General features: G+C 51.7%; 1 protein-coding gene across 3 annotated transcripts in view; it reads right to left on the minus strand.

Moving 5' to 3' along the window:
* Positions 1-14,582, minus strand: part of ZCCHC14 (zinc finger CCHC-type containing 14) — a 58,430-nt gene that overhangs the window by 6,875 nt on the left and 36,973 nt on the right. For all 3 annotated transcript variants that reach the window (XR_005780910.1, XM_040443281.1, XM_040443282.1), the window contains exons 4-10: positions 7,759-7,830; positions 4,978-5,087; positions 4,237-4,331; positions 4,103-4,157; positions 2,814-3,093; positions 1,040-1,131; positions 213-340 (exon numbers count right to left, since the gene is read on the minus strand). Coding sequence is in view for 2 of the 3 variants with exons in the window: in XM_040443281.1 (XP_040299215.1) it covers positions 213-340; positions 1,040-1,131; positions 2,814-3,093; positions 4,103-4,157; positions 4,237-4,331; positions 4,978-5,087; positions 7,759-7,830 (832 nt within the window). In the remaining variant the exon portion in view is untranslated. The remainder of the gene's footprint in view (positions 1-212; positions 341-1,039; positions 1,132-2,813; positions 3,094-4,102; positions 4,158-4,236; positions 4,332-4,977; positions 5,088-7,758; positions 7,831-14,582) is intronic.

The raw sequence follows: 14,582 nt of genomic DNA on the forward strand, positions 1-14,582 counted from the left end.
ACCTTCAGGCGAGCCTCCAGCTTCTAACCCAAACGTCCCTTCGATTTTCTAGCGGTGGAGACGGTAAAAGCCAAAATAATGAGAAGTAACTGTACAGACTAAAATTATGCAAATGGCAATAGGGTGCGGTCTGTGATCTAATGATTCTCAAAAGGAAGGGCCCGAGATCTTGCATCACGGCCACCCGTGCCCATCCGTCCGTCCACACCTACCTGCAGCGTGGGCGCCTCGCACGGTCTGCACGGGACCCACGTGGCTAGTCGGGGGGACGCGAGCCACTCCGCTGCCGGTGACCTGGGGTGGAGCTGCAGGGTTCAGGCACCGTTTCTCTGACTTCTCCCTGTGTGGCAAGAAAGGGTGCGAGCAAGTGAGCGCTCAGGTCCTCTGTGGAGGAACTGCTTTCGTGCAGATTCCTTACAGGGGTGACTGCCCCGCACATGTCCCCAGGTGTGGAAAACGAGGCACTGTGGCTGGTCAGATTCACTGCCAAGGGCCTTGCCTGGCACACCAAAACCACATCTGTAGAATTTTAAAAGCATTAATGAAGCTTTGATAAGCAATCAAAATAATCCAATCAATGGCATTTAACTATAAGTGCTGGTACCTGTTCAGCGTAGAGGCCGCTTTTAGGAAAACAGGCTTGGGCGATGTAATGTGGATCGAAGACAGCCAGGCCCGGACCCACCCCGAAATATCCACTGGCCCTAACTGACCAGCGTGCTCCTTACAACCAGGCACAGTTAGCAAAAATGGGAGAATTCCAGGCGTCGCCGTCCTTCCTCATCTTCCACCTCTAGGAAGAGCCTCCTCCCCTACCGCCTCTTGGCAGACAGTCTCTCCTCTGCTGTGCTGCCCCTGCTCCCTGGTGCATTCAGTAGACTTCTATCTCCTTTGTTCTGCCTCAGGTGAATTCTTTCAACGCCTAGGTTTCCACCTGATCGTCATCCCACATTTGGGGGCCCCCATCTGATCAGGAGCCCCCCCCCCCCGTATGTTAGAAATGAAAATAAAGACACACATTCTGCAGCTGCACACTTACTTCTCCAGCTCTAGCTGAGTCTTGAGTTTTTTCTTTGCTCCCATGGTGAGGGATTCAAATTTATTTAGATCTTCCTCAGTAAGGCTCAGAAACTTCCATAGAAGAAAGAAATTACAAAGTTATTGAGAATCAACTTTGAAAACAAAGAACCTGAGGCATAACTTAATAAATGCATTCTACCAGTAGGAGAGGTAAATGGATCAAACCTAACTGGACAATGAAAGCCTTGGGAACATGAGGTCACTTGCTAAACGATATGGTGTCCCTTGTTCAAAATACGAAACGGTCACTCTACACATGAGGCTCACAGGCCGTGTCCCCCAGGCCCTCCACTCGCCGCCTGCAGAAGCCGGGGCACCTGGAAGGTCCACGACAGGCAAGTAAAGAAAATGCCCTCAGTTTCCACTTCTACAGAGACTGGACCGGTGCAAGTGTCCCCCTCCTGTCCTGGGATCTACCCCCTCAAATGCAAGCCATTTATTCTCCTGCGGACAGGGACTGTTCTTTTAACAGCGCTTTTGTCTCAAACACCACCACTTTAGGGACAAAGCCACTCTGTCCTGAAGCAAGTGATCCAGAAGAGCAGAGCAGATGTCATCTGAATCGAATGGCTAGCTAACCGGAGGTCTGACACCAAGAAAACACAACACTCTGGTTCCGTAATGTCACTGGTGATGTTTATGGCTAAAATTCAACTCCTACATTGTAACATTTTAAATTGACCACGAGGCAAGGCTGGCAAAATGTGGTTTTCAAGAGTTATGAATCGTAAGCCAAGGGTATTACAAATACAGTAAAATCTTGGTTTGTGAGCATAATTCATTCCAGAAACATGCTTGTAATCAAAGTACTCATATCGAAGCGAATTTCAAGAACCACTGGCTCAGTTGTGATCATGTGACGTTCAGCATTATGTACGACTCATAGTGCAAGACACTGCTCGTTTATCAAGTTAAAATTTATTAGAAATGTTTGCTCGTCTTGCAAAACACTTGCAGAACAGGAACAAGTTACTCGCAATCCCAGGTTTTACTGTATACTTAAGAGCCATCTTTTATTAGGTACTAAAAGCTTGATTTCTAGGTTCAATTGCAGATTTTTGGACACATGAAATTTTTACATAGCTAAAAGCACCGAGTGACTGCACCCAGCAGGGGGAGTCAGTTCAAACACTGCTACAGGCCTCATTTAGTTTTATCGCCAAGACACCAAGACTTAAGAAACTTCAGAATCTTCTAGAACGAAAAAATGCTCACCAAAATTCTCTATTGTAAAAAACTATCCCTATGTAGAACTGCTCGAAAGACACAAAACTGATCTATTCCTTTTGGTTCTATGACCCTCAATCGAGCCAGATCATCAGTGGGTTGTTCCCTTGGGTCCAAGCATTCGGGACCCCTGTAAAATGGGCCCTTCCTGCACCGGAAGGGAGCGTGCGCACCAGAAATTCCCCATTCCTGCCGATGGCAGGGACGCTGGGGGATACGATGTCCTTCAAATTGCACGGAGTATCTAACCTGCGGAGACCACAGTTAGCTTTAAAAAATCATGTTTACGACCAGTCCTGTTCCAGTTTTTGCTTTGGCTGCAGGGAGACTTCAAATCCAAACCCACCACCCCCCTCCAGTGAGCGTGCAGGACTTGGGGCACACACCCGTAGGTGTCAAATACCAGGCCGTGTGACTTCCACAGCATGGATGGCAAGACACCCAACTCAAGCCCGCTAGGAACGAGCTCAGAGGAAGACTACGTTGCCTGCGGGTCACCCACGTACCTTCTCCATTGTGAGCTGTTTGAAGACGGGGTAATACTTGTGCAAGCGCAGTTTCCTAAGCCAGTCTAAGATCCCATTCTGCTCCTGGGTCTGAGGGGTCTGCAGACTGGAGGGCATCAGGATGGCGGGCGACGTGTCCATCTGGGCCCGGTAGGCCAGGGCTGAGCCGGCACCCCCCGCGTGGGAGCAGTGGGGCAAGGCGGCCGCGGTGGCTGAGTGCTGCATGTGGTGCTGGGCTCCACTCTGAGAGGAGGGGATGCCGGCCACGCCACACACGGGCCTGTGGGGACAGCAGACAGGTGTTTGCTGCCGCGGACGAGAGGGAGGGGCACGGGGGCCAGCTCCAACAGGCTGGACTGCACGGGAGGCCCAGCCCCTGACGACATCAGAGCCCTTTTTTGCCGCCGCCCCTCCCCGACACCACCACCCTGAAGGCGTCCGTAGCTGTGCACACGTACACATATGTGCACACGCTTCTGTATCTGTAGGGTGTGCGTGAGTACACGCATCTGTGCGTAGACAGGTGCATTCGTATGCTCACGCTGGAGCGTATGCACACGTATGTGTGTTCGTGTGTGTCACCGCCAGACTTTTGGTTTCACTGTCTCATTTGTTACTTCTGTCATACGTGACAGAACGGACTCCTACATCTTTAACAACTGAATGCGTGTTTTCTGACCGAGTCCCAGCAGCGGGCTGAGAGGAGCGCTCCGCGTTCGGCTTTCTGCCCTGGCCCCATTCACACCAGACCGCAAATCCACACGTGTATCGCATGCTTCCTCTGTGCCACGCGGAGGGGAAGAGGGCAGCACTTCCACGGGCCTCGTTACCTGACGCATCGTCACACCATCTGTGCAGCTGTGTGACTGTGACACGGGCCCATTTTAATGGCCCGTTTGTCCCCTGAGCACTGCGACAGTTGCTGTCGGGCCTCATGCTGACAGAGGATCCTTGCAGCACTGGCTGTGCCACCTCACGGCCACAATCGCTCCCTGGTTGCTTATAAAAAAAGAAGATTCCCTGAAATTCTGGTTTCCTAGAATGTGTGGGGCCCGGAGACTGGCATTTGCGATAAAGGGTCCTTGTGAATTCTGGCTCCAGTAGCTCAGAAAACCACTTGTTTCTCTATGTGGAGAAGTCATAAACCAGAGCATCTGTATCCAATCCTCTCACAGCATTATTCGAGACCAACTCCAAAAATGACTTCACTCTGGGAACAAGTCTTTACACATCATCAGCAGAAGCTCCACCCTGACCTGAAACGTGCTGGTTACCCAGGAACGTCTCACCTTCCAGACACGCCCATCACGGTGCCCACTTTGGAAAGGGAAGGGGTGCCAGGACCTGTAAGTTACAATAAATGTCAGAAAGTGTACACACAATAAAACGGTTTTATGTATTTAATCACATTTCACAAACTCACTTGGACTTTGAAGCTGTTGGGTGGGAGATGAAGTGCTGAAAAATTTCTTAATGTGGTCATTTTTCAATACATGAGAAGGTAATGAAGTCAAATACCTAAAAATTAAACAAAGTGGTTTTATCAGCATTAAGGTGGTATTCCCAAAAACTCACTGGGAGACAAATTTTAATTTCCAATGAAGAGAAACACACACTAGAGTGAGGTGAACAAAAGCACCACAACCCGTACTCTTTCTGCTTCAATTCAGCTGGACCCGTTACGACTCTTACCACCCCCCGGGGCCACCTCCGTCGCAGGGGCTGGGTCTCCGGGCCCGGACCCAGGCAACAGGCCTGCCCGCTCCGTACACTGACCAAGCCAGGGCGCGCTCTGCGGCTGGGGGACGCTGGCCGGGGGACTTCATCGGGCCCTGTTTTGCCCCGCAACAGTCTCAACTTTCCACTATGGGACCTCATTTCATCAAACTGTCAAAATCACACTAAACAGTGACATATACTATGAAATTCCTTTACTTGTATCTTCAAAAGCATGCCTTTCAATTCTCCATAAGGGAGGAAAATCCATGGAGGTGGAACAGAGACCCAGACTGCTAAACACAACATGTCCCCTCAAGAGCTGCTGGGGTGACCACGAGGCTCAGGTATGCACTCGCCCAGCCCTGGCCACGCCACAAGGCCCACGGGCAGGCACCACGGGGCAGCACCCCTGGCCCGCGGGTGCAGGGGCACAGTGGCGCATTACCTCAGGTCCGCTTCCAGATCCATGTGGCTTCGCTCTACGTAAAAGGAATCTGGGCCAGCCAAGCAAGGAATGAATTTCTCCAGATTTTCTTCAGGGTACAGCTGAGGTAACTGAAAGAGACAGAAAAGCATCGGAGGTCTGTCAAAATTCACTTGACACGGGAACCCCTGCGGTTGAGAACTGGGTAGGTCCTGGGTGCTGACATCTGTGGGACACTATAGCCCACCCTTGTCTCAGATCTCTGGGATTTTACTTCCACTCGGGATGGGAAAGCCACAAGAGAACATCACTCCCACCACAGCTTCAGGAAAAAGCTTGGTCATCTACACAATCTCCTTCCCGTGAGCCCATCAGAGAACTAAGTTGCGAGGTCACTATGTGAACTGAATTTCAAGAGGGACCTGCCCCTCCAAGGAGAGACAAAACACATGACCCGTCTCTGTGGCAGAGCACAAGGAAGAGGGGGCCACCACGCCAGCAGGCAGAAGAGGTCAGAAGACGGGACACTTCCCGCAGGCTGAGTGTGGGCCAAACATCAGTCAGGCGAGAGCCCCAGACACCAGGGGAGTGTGCCCTCCTTCCCAAGCTTGCTTCCACAGGAGACTGGAGAGAGTCCCCAGGGTGGCAGAGGTGGGGGCTGGCTACCCCTGGGGGCCTGGCAGGAACTCCCAATGCCTCTCCCTGGAGCCTTCTCTAAATCCGAGACAAAAGCCCTTAAGCCTCAGGGATGAGGCGGAAGCAATACCCTCCTGCCTCTACAGGAGGGGAGGGAGTCTGCTTGGCATGAGGCCACAGGCAGAGACGCCCTGCTTCTGGGGGGAAGGTAGTACGCGCACGACCCTCTGGCCCCGACGAAAAAGCAAAAACCCTCTTGGGCAGAGGATGCTACGCCAGGACAAAGCCGGGATCAGCCACTGTTGGGGAAGAAAGGGGCAGGGATGCCGAGAAAGCCCCCCAGGGCCCCGTGCCTGGGACTGAGGCTGGACCAAGGGGATGGAGAACACCTCACCCCTACGTCTGTTACCAAGCAACAAGTGACCGCAGTCTCCCCTCCGGTTCAGGGAGAGCCCCTCCGGGCCATGGACACAGAGGACTACTGAGGGCTAAGAATGAAGTCGGACCACTGACAGGAACCTCTGACACTGCAGGCCCCTCCCCCGGCTCCAGGTGCAGTGAGGGACCAGAAGCCCGCAGGGTACACAAGCCCACAGCAGCAACAAAACCCAAACCCAGCTCAACTCCTGACTGGACCAATGCGAGGACCCCCCCCAAGGGCCTGAGAGCAGCGGCAGGGTGCCCATTCCCAAGCAGATACATGGCTTCCCTCGGTTTCTACATTTTCTAAGCACGATGTCTATCATTCAGTCAAAAATTGCAAAATACAGGGGGAAAAAATAAGAGGGAAAAAAAACTACGGCCAAGCTAATCATCAGAGCCAGACTCAGAGATAACCCAGATGCTGAAACTATCAGACAGGATTACAAAATAACCATGATTAACATACTGAAGGATTTAGTGAGAACACAGACAACACACATGAACAAACAGGAAATCATAGCAGAGAGATGGAAACTTGAGTAGAAGACGTGTCAAACAGAAAAGCTAGAAGAAACAAAAAAAACCCAGGGAAACAAAACCACGGTCCCAGAGATGAAGAACTCGGCACGTTAACTAGCCTCAGGAGCAGCCTGGGCAGAGGTGAGGAGAAGCCCCAGGGAACTGGAAAACAGGGCAACAGAAACTGTCCAACCGAAACACACAGCGGAAAGAGCAAGAAAAACAAACCGAGCACCCAAGGGCTGTGGACAATGTCCAAGGTCCAGGTGCATGGAGCGGACATCCCAGGGCCAGAGAAAGGATGGGGCAGAAGAAACATGTGAAGAGATCATGGGTGAGAATCCTCCAGAATTAACAAAAGGCAATAAACCAGATCCCCAAGGAGGCCAGGGAGCCCAAAGTCCAGCAGACAAGCAGCACTGCGCCCACCCAGCGGGTCCAAGTTCCCGCCTGCATCACCACGGGCCAGAGCGATGGACTTCGTACCAATCGAGAGGCCAGGCACACAGGAGAGGAAATGTAGCGTTCTCAGTGTGACAGAGGAAAGTGCATCCAGGGGGAGGGGCAGTGATCCCAGAAAGCATGGCTCACAGGCCAGGAGGAAAGGCGCCAGCAAACAACTTCTGTCTGAGCTTTTAAAACAGGACCCATCACCTGGATTTTCTCCTACAGGATTACGTCCTTGACTTTACAGTGAAAAACGTAACACTCGCTTCGGAGACACCTTACATACGTCACTCCATGAAATAAGGGGACTCATTAAGATGCACCTGCTTTGGCTAAAGACAGAGGTTCACCACTCTGACCCGGGCCAGTGGACTCCGAACACGTATTAGCCATAAAGGCACACACGTGCCTACGTATGTACACATGTCAAGTGGCATTTAGTTACTACTGGAACCTTTTGTTCAGGTGACAGCTGTTGAAACAACTGGAAAATCCAGTATGTACGACAGACCCAGGTGGAAGCAGGTGGAGTCTCTCTGAGCCTCCGCTGCAGAGTAACCACACCAAACACCCCTCAGCTGCCTGTGCAGGCCACAGCGTCCTGCGTCTTCGTGCTCTCCACAACTGCAGGGAGATCGGATCGCGGCACCGGGGACCAGGCTTTTATGGCCATGCACCAATTACTTGCTCTGCCAGCTGAAGGAAGCAATCCACTGAAATCACTCTGCAGTGTTATCAAGAGCCTTTTAATTTTTGAAGAGCCCTTAATCACCTTACCTTTGACATAAATTCAGTCACTTCAGAGGAAGATTTGGTTACTGATGTTACTGAAGAATCAGACCACAAGACCTTGAAAACAAACAAACAAACAAACCTTAAAAACAGACGCCACATGTGTGACTCACAACGCACCTGTCCGGGGAATCTTCGTGGGCACAGGTGCAGTGAGCGCGATGAGCCCTAAGTGTGGTGGACCTTGTGAATGGGGTAGTTACACATCCCCTGACTCGTGAGAGGAAAGCTCACCTGGCTCAAGTCCCTTAAGGCTTAACTTCCTGTTGTGTGCAATTATTCAAATATCACCAATTACTCACAAGCATGGAGTCTGAGGCTGGCTCCACAAACTCGTACGCAGTCGCTGACCCTTACGACCGGCCGTGTATGCCAGCGCCCACCGTCCTCAAGTGCACCTCCTCTTAGGTCAGAAGGAGACAAGGCCCCTGCCCTCAGGGACCTGACAGAACAGGCCCGGGCCAGTCAGAACTAGCAGAGCGCTGGGGCCACGGGCTGGGTAGAAAGCACCAGAAAGGGCTTTCTGGAAGAAGCTCTACAGTGCCGCGTGTGCCCAAGACTGTCCATACTGCACTTACTCACCCGCACACGAGGGGTGGGAGGTTGTATTTCATTCCGGGGTCAAAGCGGGTCTCCCGAGACGGACTGCATGCGCCCTGGGGGGAGGGCTGTGTCACCTCCCTCCCATTTTTCCAGTGTTTCCTGACCACCTGTGGGCACCACCAACAAGTGGGGGGGGGGGAGGTGAGAAGGGGCGGGGGTGAATGGAGGTGGGGGTGAGTGGGGGTGGGAGGAGGCGGGCGGGGGTGGGGAGCAGCACTCAGGTGCCTGAACTGGGAAGTAGCATGTCCACCACAGGAAGAGGCGCACGGGCGTGAGGGGTGAGGCGGGCAGGGCCACGACAAGAGGGGTTAGACCATGAAGCAGGGATTTTGCCCTCAGATCCAGAAGAAGCCACTGGAGGGTTTCAAGCCCAGAAGTAAAGTGACGAAAAAGAATGCATTATGTTTCCAGCGATGGAGTAGACAGAGCGTGGCAGTTTGGGTGGCCCCCCTCTGGTCCCCCCTCCTGCCAGCACCTTCTAAGAAACAGCCCACTGTGGTTGCTGACGGCCCCCCACGTCCCCTTTCCTCCGCCAAAATCCACACGAGTCCCTTCCATCCCCACAGCTGCCGTGACAAATATGAAGGTGGCCGTCTCACCAACCTCCCACGAGACACAAGCCAACTGAGGAAAGGGGCTCCTCCCCTGACCTCGGAGCTCCAGCGCGCAGCGGCCTCTCCGCGTCACACGCTGGCGCTCTCTGAACGAATGTGCCTCGCCGCCCAGATGGACCCCACAAGGTGCACTTAACTAACCTGCTCCTGCGTGAGACAAACAACTCTCAAGACACCGGCCACACATTTGGAGCAAGCTGCTGCCCATGAAATACCAGTACCATCCACGACCAGAGGCAGGAACGCTCTGGTCCTTAGACGCTGAGCCCAAAGCACTGCTGACGTCCCGCGTCTGTCAAAGTGCAACACGGGGTGGAGGATCTCTCTTCTCCTCGTGCCTCTCAGACCAGGGAGGACTGAGTCCAGTCGGAGTCTGCCTCTTTCTGTTCACGTTCACACATCCGTGAATGCATCTCAGACCCCACGAAACACGAAATCCAACGCCCAAGCAACAAGCGCAGCATGGACAGATCACGTTATGTTGAAACAGACAATCTGCTGCCCCAGAAGTCATGTGCTTTCAACAGGCAAAATCACTGCCGGTGTCAGCTCCTGATACATTTCCATTTACTTCCCAACGGAGCTGATAATTCAGCCTAAGGCAGACAGAAAGCAAGGGCTCACTTCCAGGCCGGCCTCGGCACCACCATGCTCTACAGCGGACACAGCTTCCTTCACGCTCACCCTCAGCCTTCCCCGCGGGCCCACACCCCTGCACGAGAGGAGGGCACAGGCCCCGGGAGGGGCATGGACACAGAACAGCCTCATGGCATGCCACGTGCTAGACACATGTCCCATCAAATCCAAGGTGGCACCAATTGTAAGCTACCCCATTATCTTACGTACCACCAAGGAAAAAACTTGCCAGACAAATTATGGCACAATATTTTCCTGTCGCTTGTACCTATTCAAAGAGCTACTAAGACAGACTGTAAAATACCCCAAGAATAAACAAAATGCAAAACGTGCACAAAACAGATAGACTACGTCACATTATGTCTCAGTCCCCTGACTGACTTCTCAGCTCCATCCCCGACGTCCCTGTGTCGCCCACAGCACCTCAGCCAGAGGCCCTGCCACAGCCCGGACATGAGCAGGTGGGCCCAGCACTAGAATATCTAGCACCAGGCCTTGGAGAGCCCAAGTAGGCCTGGTAGAAACAAAGGCCATGTGCGAAGAAGAAAACAGTTTTAAAAAACTAAAAACAATCATTACTATTCTCAATGAACTACAGAAGAAAGCATAGCCAAGAACAGGACGCTATGAAAAAAGAACGACCAGAGAAAAAGCGTTCCTTGAAATGGAAACAGGACAGGAGTGAAAAATTCCATTGAAGAGAGGGGAGATGATGCGGTCTTCCATAAAGTGGACCGAAATACCAAAGGGAAAGAAAACAGAGAAAAATATAAAAGAAAGAACCAGTCTTGAGATCCAAAATGCAGACAGCAGGAGTTCCAAAGCAAGAAAACAGAAAAGCAGAGTAGAGGAAATCAAAAGGGAGGATTCAGGACGAGGCCCCCAAATGATGGATGTGAGTTTTCAGGTTAAAAGGGTCCATGCAGTCCCAGCACAATGATGAAAACAGACCCACAGCCAAGCATGGGTGAGGAGAGGGCAAACACCCAGGACTGAGGAAACCCTGAGAAGCACCAGTGAGACAGGAGTGCTCCCCATTTCCTAAGGAAGAGTGATGTCCAGCCGCCAACTGAGTGTTCTCAGCAACACGCCAGGAGCATACAGACCTCACACACTGTACCTCCGGAGCGCCCTAAGAAGCCACCAAAGGATGACATGAGACCCGAGAACAGGCAATGGTGCCTGCATGGAGGGAGGCAAGTGGTGGTGAGGGGAGAGCCGCGTGCCCACCAAGGACCGCCGCTCCACACGGTAGCAGAGTCGCAGCTCAGAGATGGAAGCAACGGGGTGCCGGGACTGAGTGCGATGAGGGGTTTCGGACGACTGGGGGACTCCTAGGGTGAAGCCACTTCTAGGCACCGCTCCTTAAGCAGGAACCAAACCGGCACACAAACAGAGACAATTCCAGGGAAAGCCCTGAGCATGTACCACGTGGCTCCAGGATCAGCAACCCTCACACAGTCACACTACTACCATGCAGCCAGCCACTGTGGTACACATCAAGACACGCTGTTCCCTGCTCCTCCTGGCCGTGGACACAGAATTAATGGACTCTCCACACTCTGTATACAGAGCTGATAGAAACAGAAACTTAATTCAAAAAATAGTGGTCAAGACTCATGTTTGCCAACGCTGAGATGATACTCAGAGAAGTCAAGATTATTTTGAAGTGAAAAAATAAAACTTCCAAAGAAAAGATCTAGCACTAAAATAAACGTAATGCCTGGATTCCTGGGAAAGAATGGCACAAAAAGAATGTTTTTTTCATTAATATTGTTCCACAGTTCTTTTTAAGTCAATTAAAATCCTACAGTCCAGTAAGTATTTCAAGGGGTTGGGTCATCTTTTGGTCCTTTTTCCCCCTCTCTATCCTCACATCTAACGAGAAAATCTTTTCATTAAAAAAAGGTTCAGTTATTCCAGTGTCTTAACAGTGAGAGGGAGAAAGCTGGTAAATGCGGACATTTCCCACGTACGTGGTTACGTACTAACGTGGGGTTTCCAGTCGCTTGCTTCCTGCCTCCTGCTCTGCTCTCCTCAGTAACCAGTGACTAGCAGTGGCAACTTCCGCAAAAGACACAACCAACCCCGTGGAAAAGAACAGGAAGCGCAAAGTGCAACCTGCAGGTACAGGTTTACACGCTGACGGCATCTCAATCCGGCTACACGGGCCCTCCTATAAAAGACACCTTTCATCCGTCTCCTGGAAAACAGGGATATGTACAAGTTAAAGCTGGAGACAAACAGGACTGCGAAGACGGTGGGCAGGGGCCGCGGACCCCTCCCGGACCCGGGCAGGCTGGCAGGAGGGAGGCTTCCCCGCGTCCCCTCTGCTGCCAGCACACAGGCCCACCGCCACGCGCGGAGGACGCCCCTGGAAGTGTTCTCCCTGCTCTAGTCCCAGAACAGGAGCTGTTTATTTCCGTGCAAGAGATGCCACACTTAACGGACAATTTAAATTTCATTAGTGAGGGTTCTGTGGGCAAAAGGAAAGGCTTAATCCTCAGGTAGCTTTTTAAAAAAAGTTTTACTGAGTTACAACAGACGATGAACTGCACCTATCTAAAGGGTGTAAAACTCGGTAATTTGGGGCACGCATTTATGCCCAGGAAACCATCACTCCTGTGGACACAACGAACACACCCGTCACCTCTAGAAGCTTCCTCCTCCTTTCCTGAGGAGGCTGCTCCTGCGTCACTGTAGTTAGTGCCCACCTCCTACAACCTTCTGCAAGTGGGCTCGGACAGAATACACTCTTTTCTGGCGAGGGCTCTGGCTTTTCATACACAGTGTCATTATTTGCACATTCTCCACATTGCTGGTGTAGCAACAGCTCAGTCCTTTCCACTCTGGGTAGGCCCACACCCTCCTGTGGACGGATATTCGGACTGGTACACACAAAGCTGTCGTGAACGTTCGTGTACAAACCTCCGTGGGAACAAATGCTTTCGTTTCCTGCGGATCAACACCTTGGAGAAGAACTGAGGGGTCAGACTTCAGGGAAATATTTAACTTTGTAGACAACTACCAGATACCTTGTAAAGACACTGCAGCCCTGTGCACACGCCCCACCAGTGTGGGGACGGTCCCCAGCTGCGGCCACCACGTGGGCACACAGAGCCTCACTAGGGGTCTACCTGACGTTCTCCTAACGACTAGTGAGACAGACGGAGTATGTACTCACTTGGGACGTCCGTCCTCTGCTCACGTGTCCGTTCGCATCTTTGGCTCATTTTTTATTGGGTTGTTTTCTTATCACTGAGTTTGGAAAGTTCTTTACAAACTCTAAATAAAAACTCTACCAAATATGTAACTTGCAACCACCTTCTCCTGGTGTGTGGTCTGTCTTTGCACCTCCTCAAGGTGCCTTTTTTTTTTTTTTAATTTTTAAATGTTCACTTTTGAGAGAGAGAGAGAGAGAGAGCGCGTGCGCACGCACGCACAGGGGAGGGGCAGAGAGAGAGGGAGACACAGAATCTGAAGCAGGCTCCAGGCCCTGAGCTGTCAGCACAGAGCCTGATGTGGGGCTCGAACTCATGGAACTGTGAGATCATAACCTGAGCCGAAACGAAGAGTCAGATGCTTAACTGACTGAGCCACCCAGGCGGCCCTCAAGGTGCCTTCTGGGGACCAAGTTTGACATCCTGAGCAAGTCCAATGTATTTATTTTGTCTTTTATGGATCATGTTCTTGGTGCTGTTGTGAAGAAATCTGCCTCGCCATACAGTCTTGTATGCTTTCTTCCACACTCATAATTTTAGGCTGTGCGTTTAGGACTATGACCAGTTCTGAAGTCATCTTGTAGAAGGTGTGAGGTTTGGTCAAGGTTCCTATTTTTGCATATAGGTGCTCGCTCGGGAACTGTTTGTTGAAAAGACCATCCTTGGTGCACCTGGGTGGCTCAGTTGATTTAAGCATCCAACTTTGGCTTAGGTCATGATCACACAGTTCATGGGTTCAAGCCCCATGGTGGGCTCTGTGCTGACAGCTTGGAGCCTGGAGCCGGCTTCGGATTCTGTGGCCTCCCTCTCTCTCTCTCTGCCCCTTCCCCGCTCACACTCACTTGCTCTCTCTCTCTCTCAAAAATAAACATCGAGAAGAGAAGAGAAAGAGAGAAAACAGAGAGAGAGAGAGAGGGAGGGAGAGAGAGAGGGAGGGAGGGAGGGAGGGAGAGAAAGAAAGAAAGAAAAAAGAAAGAAAGAAAGAAAGATCATCCTTTCTTCACTGAACAGCCTGCCTGCCAATTGGCCGTTTGCCTGTGAGTCTAACCATGGACTCAGAGCTGAGGACGCCCCCCCACCTTGTGGTGACCCCCCAAACCGGCGCCCCTGGGGTCTAGTAGCAAGTCCTAAAGTCAGGAGTGTGCGGCTTCCAACCGTCTTCTTTTCAAAATTGCCTGGACTACGCTACTGTTCTTTCGATACACACTTGAGGGCTGGCTTGTTGATTTCTAAAACGGAAAAATCCACTGGGGCTTATATTGGGGGGGGGGTCATTCCAGATGATAGAAGGGTAAGCCAAGGCAGGTTCACTGCTGTCCCCAGGCCACCCACACGCTGTTAGCAGAGTTCCCAGTTATATGCCCAACTGTACGCAGCCCCCAGGTGGCCTCACTTCCTTGCGGGACAGGAGTCCCCAAGCTGACGCATAAACGGCAGCCATCAGCGGCACCCCTCTAAGCCCAGCACAGAACACGCACACAGTTTAAGCTGCGCAAAGTGTTTTGTAAATAATATTTTTTTCATGGTGACTATGTCCTTCCTTTGTGCCTTCAAAGACAGTTTGGGCTGTGAAGTCCTTAAGGATATCAAGTCAGCACCCCAAAAGAAAAACCAGTTTGGACTTCCGGGTTACTGGAGGATTATCACTTTCCCGAACACAAGAATACTTTCACCAGTTCTCACATCAGGAGGAGGGAGCTCTTCAGAAACCGAAGCTTCTGCGTTAGGTGCTAAA

Source organism: Herpailurus yagouaroundi, unplaced genomic scaffold (genome assembly GCF_014898765.1).
Source record: "Herpailurus yagouaroundi ecotype Mexico unplaced genomic scaffold, PumYag 190, whole genome shotgun sequence".
NCBI lineage: Eukaryota > Metazoa > Chordata > Mammalia > Carnivora > Felidae > Herpailurus > Herpailurus yagouaroundi.